Here is an 8927-nt window from a genome sequence, read left to right on the forward strand (position 1 = left end):
CAAATTCATCCACCTTCAAATTTCTCTTTCTAAGCTTTAGTGTGCCTTTCAAGCCTCTCACAAAGGTGAAAAGTTTTCTTTGTTTCCAAGATTTTGCAACTTCTTTTTAGTACTGATGATGGTAATTTCTTACCGAAAGCTTTACTTGAAATAAACAAAAACAAAATATTCATAAGATGTCAAACAACCAGAGAATTACAAAATTATCGGTATTATTTTGCTTAAAAATTTTTTTCAAAATATAATCTACAAGAATGAAAAAACAGCCAGCTAGAGAAGCCGAATCTGCGTAAGCTGGCGCAGGGAACATGTTCTCAACTGACGGGTGACCGATAGTCTGACCTAAGCCCGTGTAACCTGCCAATGTTATCTCGCTTGGCAGCGAAATCTCAAACCAACTTTTCCCCACAAAGATTTTCGGAACTGCAAAAAGACAGAATTTTTCAAAACATGAATGCTAAGTTAATGCCAATTGAAAATCTTAACATTTTTATATCGCTTTCTGAACAATAGAAATGAGGATATTTCTCGTGAGAAAGAATCTTTATGGTCCTTTTATTTAAATTTTGAAAGAAAAAGAAGCAGGAAAAAATTATTCTTTGAAGAAAAAGTGTGAGGCGCGCCCATCCTTGAGCTGCTGTTTCATAAAATCAAAGCGCCGAGTTATAATTAATACAGTGAATTACTCGGCGGTAACGGGCATTGGGCCTCGCCTAGGTACTTTGTCGAGCGGGTTGTCGACTTCAACGAGAATCACTTTGTATCTTCGACGCCGAGCCGAGCCCTCCTCCCTTTTTTTCATTTTCCGTCCAAAATGAACCTTTTTTTTGTTCCCAGGCTCAAAGATCCATTGTCAGCCAAACGAAATTTGAAAAAATTAATTCAAATTTGACTGCTTTATTCGAGCTTTACGTGCATTTATCGAAGGGAGACCCTTAAATCTCAGTTCAGTAAAACGGTATTCTTGATATCCTTCCTCGTAACGCTGCCCTGGCTCCTGAGAAGTATGTTTTCGAGCGGATGTTCTCTGACCATAATTATATTTTGGGAAAAATACAAAATCTGATTATTTTTTGACGTACTCGACATGCGCGCTATCGCAGCGGATTTTGATACCTTGTCGCTAGAAGAGAAAAAAAACCTCTTTTTTCGGCAGTCTTGCGGGAGAACAAGCGGCGAGGTCTTTCATCTTGAGAAAATTTTCAGTGCAAATGCTATGAGGTTTTTCTTCCTGTGGAATTATATTTCCTTTGAAACGACCATCAACATAACTGAAGAAAATATATATTTATTGCTAAGATTTAAGGGGGGAGTCGTCAGTATGGAAAATTTTCAATTTTGAAAATTTTGACCACATTTTTGAATTCCTCGTCAAAAACTAAATCTTTTTGGTCACTAGCTTTTTTTGATTGGTCCACGGAAAACCTGCTAAAAATCGACTTAAATTTTTAAAATGAGTGCGCGGCGGGACTTTGTTAGCAGCTGATTTCGGCCAAAAACAATCAAAATATCTGTTTTTATCGTAAGACATCATTTTTAAATGGTTTTTGAATCATTATTTATTAAAAATTCCGAGTCTATGCGACTCTTGAAAAAAAATCAGCCGAAAACGTGTAAAAATATGGAATTTTTTGAAAATCGGATATTGTTAATCAATAAGAAAAATTTTTTAAGGGAGTCACACTTAAATTTTTGATCGCCGGTCGATTTTGAAGGGTCCAATCTATAAGTAAAAAAATCTGATTATCGAAAAAAATTAAGGGTTCTGAGATTTTTTGGTCAAGAGACGACCCCACTTTAACCCTAATTTTTGAAAAATTTTTCAAAAATTTTTTTTACTTCTTGTCGCCGGTCGAAACTTTCAACCCTTTTCTTTACACTCTAAAGTTCTTTTTGATTCAATCAAATCAGGTTTTCTCGCTTTTTTGGTCAAAAGAAGTCCCAATATTGACGACCCCCCTCTTAAAGCTTTATTATAGTCTTCTCATTTAAACATAATAATGAGACTAAAAATTCGAGTTAAAATTTTTTGAAACTAGAATTCAAAGTACGACAATTGAATTCTCACGGGAGTTCTGCCCTGTTTGCCGAACATAATAAATTTAAAAATGCAAAAACAGTGTCGCCGCCGGTGAGCAGATGACTACCCTTTGTTCATGCTGTTGTTTCCCGAGCCTCTATCTGCTAATTATCACGTGGGGCCATCCTCGCTTGAATTTCGCCTTGTTTCGCCGATGTTTTGCAAATCAAGCAGCGTTGATTTCAATTTTCGCCGCGGTCGAAGATAAGTTTATCTTTTTATTATACAAAATCATTTCTATGTCTATATTTTTCCGCTTACAATTGCGCATATACGGTATTTTTTTCTCTAAAATGTTTGAGAGGGTTAATTGTCCTTCGCATTCTAGTAAGAAGGTCTATTTATGCGGGCGACAATGTCAAATGTGTCTAACATGCCGCTGCTATTGATAACTCTTTGTCAGACGAGTGTAAGTTCCAGTCACTTATGTCATGTGACTGCTGTCAACTCATGTTCCGGTGTTAACACATTTCTTCACATCCGTTTGTCTTGTAATGCAACGTTGTGTTACATATAAAACAACGTACATATTACACGCGTTTGGGTGGAACCGCTGCTTTTTAGCAACATGCGCGACTAAGGGCTGCATGATTAGACAAATATTCTGAATCAAGCATTTTTATGTAAGCTCTTCTCCAAAGCTTTAAAACTCTACTTCGAAAGACGAAGCAGAATCCAGCTTCGAAATTTGACTCTGACCACATAAAAAGGCGTGAAAACATGGATTTGGCGGTCAGAAATATCAAAGCCACTTTCTGACCTGCTCGGCTGCAGTTTGCGGCTTACTTCTTTTTTTCTTTCATCGAGGAAATGAAAAACTGAAAACTGAAAAAACGAGTCGGAAGTAAAAAAAACAACAAGCCAAATTTCTTGAGAAAATAGCCGAATGTGACTTATTTTCGAAAGAAATTGAAACAGAATTGAACGGGTCCTCGGAGTTCGTGAGAATTTCCAGCTGATTTGTCGAATAAAAACCACCCCCTTCTGACCTTATAATAATTATCATTTCAAAAACAGTCCGTCAAAATGAAATTCACTTTTGCTTTTTTCGCCTTTTCCGAGGCCTGCAACGATCTGCTACCGTCAGAACAGTGCGATAACGCCTGCATCGCTGACTTCCTCAGTTGCCAATCTGCCTGTACGACTGATGACTGTAACCTCCAATGCGATAGTCAGTACAAAGCCTGCTTCAACAACTGCCCTTGTGGCCGTTCCTGCCCAAAGGTAAAGATCACTATTCTCTTCCTTGATTTCAACATTTTTCCAAGGGCTGCGAAGATTGCCCTAGTGAATATTGCTACGACCCGGCGAAACAAACAGTCGTTCTCGGCCAACGATATGATCAAACAGAGCTGACTGCTTCTTATTTAGTTGGAGAAAACTCAATTTCTCAGGTTGATGCTTTTTCGCCAGGGAAAAACACAATTTACAGCACTGGAGGGGTCTATTTCAAGGGCGAGTTTTGGGTCTTTGGGGGCTACCCAGGTACGATCATTTTTGATTATCATGCTTACTTTTTTCTAGATGGAAATAAAATTTCGATCCTCCGCGGCTGCAATTTCGAGGAACAAACTTCGCGGCTCGTGAACTATTTCAGCTCAGAGCTTCATTCGGCGACGGTTTTCAATGAAGAAGTCTGGCTCTGTTTTGGCGATGGCTTTACTTGCGAAGTCTTCGATGGCGAATCGAATGGACTTGACGATGTGAAAGTTAGCTTCGAGCGTTCATATGGCGCATCTATTACCGTCTACGATAATCAACTGATTGCTGTTGGAGCAAGTAACGATGGTGGACGAGGAAAAGTTGAGCTTCGGGGCGATCAGTGGAGGGAGATCGATGACCATCCAATGTAAAAGCAAGCTTTTTTGACAATTCTGAAAATTTATTTTTAGCGACATTGGTTACACCTCCGTGATTTCCTTCAAAACCGGAATCTTAACCGTCGGTGGTACGACCAACAGAGTTGATGACAACAACGAGGACGGATACGACACTGTTAAGGGCATCTACTCGCTCATCGACTTTACCTGGTCTCATGTCGGAAATCTTCAGCATGTAAGATATTTCATGAGAAATATTTCATTCATTTTGATAAGGGGAATATGCTCGGAAAAGCAGCCCTCAACGGAAACGAACTCCTCTTTGTTCCGGGATTAAAAGAACCCTGGGTGGCTCAAAAACTCATCTGGAACGGCGAATCATTCGATTACAAAGAAAGCTACGAAACGGGCATGGAAGGATATGTCACTTTCCCCCTTTTATTTGATGCCACTATGACTTCCTGCAGTTTGAATTAAAATTTTCTTGTGAATAAAAACTGACAAAAATCAAATCAAAGTTTTGACTCTTTTCTGAATAATGTATTTTTTTTTATTTTTGATCGAATTTTTTAGTTAGCAGTTCAGCAAAATCATCGAGGCTGACTATTCCCCCACTTAAAAAAGGTTGAAAAGTAATCAATCGAATGATTCTTTACCTTGGTAAATTGATCATGTCTAGAAATCCTTGCACTTCGTCCGGGCTTAATGGATCTTCTCCGTTTTCTGATAAAATTTTCATGATCTCATCTGTGTTCAGCAGCCCTGTTTCTTTCTTATCAAAAACACTAGAAAAAGATTGAAACGAGAGAAAGATTTTGATGCGTACCGGAGCGCATTTGAAAGCTCTAGTTTCGGGTTTATTTGAACATTTGCGTTGTATTTTACAACCATCGCCAGGAACTCATCAAAGTCTTAACAAGTAATATCAGAAATTATTGATTGTAAAATTATCACTAAGTTCAAGACCTTTCAAGATCTTGACCTTGGATCAACCGCGAAGAAAAGGATAATCTGAGACCGACCTATCACCTCATTGCCATCTTCGTCAAATTCTGTCATCATTTGATCCAACATTTTCTCGGTCGGATATTCGCCAAGTGAAGACAGTACTGTTCTTAGCTCCTTGAAACATCGATCTGTCCAAGTTCAAATAACTGTAACTCACTCTTTTGCAAATTGAGCCACTGTCGTCAATGTCGAATAAATTGAATAAATCTTGCATTTCTCGCATTTGTTTTGGGTTCAGCCGAATTTCAGTAAACTCATTTTTCGCGCCTTCCAAGAGCTGTTCTTGATCCAATTCGACCCTTTTAGACATTTATAATGAAGAAAAAAGGTGGCGTTATAAATCTGAGGATCAGGGGCAGTGTCAAATTTATTACCTGAAAATTGAGTCCTTTGGTTTTGGGCGCTCTCTGGGCTCAGGCTTCTTCCGATCGACGATTTTCTCTAGTGTTTGGCTTCCTCGCCTCAAATTGATGTAAATAATGGGTTCTTTTCATAGAAGAGGTTAAATTGGAAATAAAGTTGATATATTTTTATATCAATTGAACCTACAAATTAATTTTAAATGAGTGAATGAATGAGTTGATTTTTGTTTTTTTTTCTGTATAAAGAAAAATGTCTAAGAAAAGAAAATGAATGAAAAATTGATGTCATATATTGGGAGGTTCTCCCGATATAGAAATAAAGAATTACATATTTACCCGATTTTGTCAATTGACCTATGTTAAAAAATAATAATCAGCTGTTTTCCGTAAGTAAAGATTCCGTTAAGAGATGTTGTTAGAGTTTTTTTTAGTCTTATACCTTGAGATCTCTTTGATAATCCCCATCACTCAAGATGTTTTATCTTCGTTTCTGTACTCTCTATCTTCTTCTTTTCTGACAAGAGCTTATTTATGATACAAGCAGGAAGCGCAGGGGCTAGAAAATAGAGTGAACAGCGTGCTAACGTCCCGCGAAGGAGGATTTGCAATTAGCCCAAATTCAACCAAAGTTATTATTGACGACGAGCTACAATCTAGCGCAATTATACTACAAGCAACTCAATGTTAAAATTTGAGATGACCATGATCACGAAGAGAAAATTTATTGGACAGTTATCAAGAACATATTGTTTCAAAACGGCAACTGTAGTAAACGTTCTGGCCATGATTACTGCCACAGGTGACATCATGCCAATCATCGGACCAAGACGAAAACGCAAAAACACATTTTTCATTGGATTGATCTGGCTGACGCCAGGCCCATTGAGTGAAAGTTGCTGGAGTTCCATCAACATTATTCCAACTGTAAATGTTGTTTCCATTCTGAATATAGCCGATTCTTTCGGTGCGCTTTGGAACTTGTTGTTGATATTGGGCGTACTCTTGTTCAGTTCTGAAAAATGAAAGGTATCCAGAAGTTCGATCAAGTTGGTTTCCTTTATCAATACAGATTTGCTTTTGTCTCTCGAAACTGACATTTTTTCCGTCTTGTTTCTCAAACCATAATCTCGGTACGCATGGTTTTGTAGTTTTCGTTGTAGTTGAAGTTGTAGTTATCATAGTAGTCGTTGTTGTAGTTGTCGTCGAAGTCGTTGTTGTAGTTGTCGTCGTAGTAGTTGTTGTAGTTGTACTTGTAGTCGAAGGAGTAGTTATAGTCGAAGAAGTAGTTGTAGTCGTAGTCGTTGTTGTAGTTGTAGATGTCGTCGAAGTAGTTGTTGTCGTCGAAGTCGTTGTTGAAGTTGTCGTCGTAGTTGTTGTTGTAGTTGTACTTGTCGTCATAGTCGTTGTCGTAGTTGTTGTCATTGTCGCCGTTGTTGTGGAGGTTATTGTGGTTGTAGTGGTTGTCGCTATGCTCGGGATTGTTCTGGCTGTCATTGTTGTGGCTGACGTTGACGTCGTTGTTATTGTTGTCGTTGAAGATAACATAGTGGAGGAAATAAGCGTTGTTAAATTAAAGATATTGGTAGAACTTTTTGTCGTTGGAAGCACATTTGTTGAAGATACATAGACATCTGTACTCGTTGCGACTGTTGAACTAAAAATTGGCGTCAAAGAAGATGGTGTTTCGTAGTTCTCCGGAGTTGTAGACAGCGGATGACTTGATTTTGAGGTTGTTGTAAGCGTTACGGGCTTTGTTCTTGCAGTTGTTGTGATAAGTGTGTCTCGTGAGCTATCTGTATTTGATGTCATCCTTGTAGTCTTTATCGGCGAATTTTCGGTAGATGTGGTTGGTTTCCATACTCTGGTTGTCGATGAAGAGATTGTCGAGCACTCCTCCATGCAATCTGAAAAAAATAAAAACCATCCGAATTTAATTTGACTCCTACTTTCTGATGATTCTAAACACCTAGATAGGCAATAGTCAGTCTCACACAGAACCTTGCAGCCCAAGAAATCTGTTCGGCAAGTAGACTGACAATCAGTCTTGTCAGTATCATATCCGTCATTTGTTCGTTTAGCAAGCATAAGAGGGGTAGATAAAATAGTGCCTATTCCAGCGATGAGAAAGATTATCCCGATGCACCATAAAAGTAGTCTTTTCTTTTTTCTCTGAACCATGAGGTAGAATTTTCGATCATTGATGCCCGAATTTCTCGGAAGTGCACCGAAGAAACAAAATTATCATAGCTTGTTTGTCAAGACGACATATCAGGGGCAGTATCAACTGATGATTGACACTCGTTTTTTTTATTTCTTATTCGTGTTTGATCAGAAGTTCTTTTTTGATAAATGAAAGTTCATGCCTGTTACTGTATTTTTAACGACTTTGTAAAGAAGCTTTATTTACTCCACGGACATTTCACCAATAAAACATAGTAAGACAAACAAGGAAAGAAGAGCTCTCGATAAAGTTCGTAGTACAATTATTTATTATTTTTCTAGTTTATCTCGGGTACAGTTTCTTTAATCTCCAATGTCATTTTTTCTTTTCTTCTTTTATCCATGTTCAAAAACCATTTCGGCCCGAATTCATAGGCAAACGGCAAATGCAAGATAATTGGCTACAAATTCATAAATGAAGACTACGCTCAAATCGAATAAAAAGCTCACCAGGGCTCCAACAAGTCCAGATATCCAAACGCTCAGTCTCAGGGCGTTAAAATTTCCAGTCTTTTCAAAATCATTCAGAATCGGGGTACCAAGAAAATTAAAGAGTCCACCGATGAGTTCAATTGAGGCTAGTCCGACCCCGTGGCTTTCGAAAGGAAAGCAAATTTCAATAATCTTTTATTTGGATCGAAATATGAGCTATTATTAAAGACCACAACAGTACTCTTGATTCAGCAAGATTTTCACATTCCACAGTAATTTAGACTTCCGATCACTCAAGGCAATAATAAAATTATGGTCTGCAAAAATTATTCTTATCCATTCATTTACTTCGTAGAAATAAGGCGTCGCCTGGATAATTCCAAATCCAACAAAAAGCGTCCACATGCCCCCCAGAGTATCGCTCTTTTCGATTCCAATAATGCACAAGACCAAAGCAATCAAATGAAAGAAGAGCGGAATCACCAGTTGCTTTAAATTGTGATCTCCTTTTGATTTTTGCGAAAATTTTCTCTTTGTGAAGGTGACGATGATGCCAAAAACGACTGTGAGACAGCCAGATAGAACGATTTTTAGGGTGTTGAACTGAGTATTGACAAGAGAGACGGTAGAGCCAGCAGCGACGATTTCTATTTCATTCTGCTCTAAAATTGTTTTCAGATAATTTTTGATAATTTTTATTACCGATAAGTTGCGTCATCAGTGCGAGAACATTATGGACAATAAAATTTCCACTTCCAAAAACGCACAGGGCGGCGAAAAAGTTAGGATTGAGAAAAACTCTGATGCTTTGGAGAAACTTTTTGAGAAAGGAGCAAGTTGAGGCTGAGTCTTCCTTGTTTTCAGCCGTTTTTTTTCTCTCGATAAATGGTAGTTTTTGCCTTATAACATCTTTGCACGGTTTTATCATGCTTTCTCGAAGAAGTTTTTGATGATAAAACCGCACCTTTTAGATTTATGAAGGAATCCCTCGACTCCAAATTATAC

General features: G+C 38.1%; 2 protein-coding genes across 2 annotated transcripts; one reads left to right on the forward strand and one right to left on the reverse strand.

Moving 5' to 3' along the window:
* Positions 1–3097: 3097 nt before the first annotated feature.
* LOC145698538 (uncharacterized) lies at positions 3098–4402 on the forward strand. The gene is made up of 5 exons (XM_081775742.1): positions 3098–3304; positions 3349–3565; positions 3605–3929; positions 3973–4135; positions 4177–4402. Exons 1-5 carry the CDS (start codon positions 3107–3109, stop codon positions 4375–4377), a joined length of 1104 nt encoding a protein of 367 aa, XP_081631868.1. The 5' UTR covers positions 3098–3106; the 3' UTR covers positions 4378–4402.
* Positions 4403–4450: 48 nt separating this feature from the next.
* On the reverse strand, positions 4451–5829 carry LOC145697683 (neo-calmodulin-like). The gene is made up of 8 exons (XM_081774897.1): positions 5710–5829; positions 5607–5624; positions 5283–5369; positions 5066–5207; positions 4923–5022; positions 4727–4811; positions 4557–4685; positions 4451–4514 (listed from the first exon to the last, which is right to left on the reverse strand). Exons 1-8 carry the CDS (start codon positions 5733–5735, stop codon positions 4451–4453), a joined length of 651 nt encoding a protein of 216 aa, XP_081631023.1. The 5' UTR covers positions 5736–5829.
* Positions 5830–8927: the final 3098 nt, after the last annotated feature.

Source organism: Oikopleura dioica, chromosome 2, assembly GCF_907165135.1.
Source record: "Oikopleura dioica chromosome 2, OKI2018_I68_1.0, whole genome shotgun sequence".
NCBI lineage: Eukaryota > Metazoa > Chordata > Appendicularia > Copelata > Oikopleuridae > Oikopleura > Oikopleura dioica.

Excerpts from the sequence above, each read along its gene's own strand:
- LOC145697683 (XM_081774897.1), bottom strand. The coding sequence starts at position 5,735 with ATGGGGATTATCAAAGAGATCTCAAG. Across the intron at positions 5,023-5,065 it reads GTGGCTCAATTTGCAAAAGA|GAGCTAAGAACAGTACTGTC; the intron begins GTGAGTTACAGT and ends CGATGTTTCAAG. Across the intron at positions 4,515-4,556 it reads GACATGATCAATTTACCAAG|TGGGGGAATAGTCAGCCTCG; the intron begins GTAAAGAATCAT and ends ACCTTTTTTAAG.
- LOC145698538 (XM_081775742.1), top strand. The coding sequence starts at position 3,107 with ATGAAATTCACTTTTGCTTTTTTCGCCTTTTCCGAGGCCTGCAACGAT. Across the intron at positions 3,930-3,972 it reads GAGATCGATGACCATCCAAT|CGACATTGGTTACACCTCCG; the intron begins GTAAAAGCAAGC and ends ATTTATTTTTAG. Across the intron at positions 4,136-4,176 it reads ATGTCGGAAATCTTCAGCAT|GGGAATATGCTCGGAAAAGC; the intron begins GTAAGATATTTC and ends CATTTTGATAAG.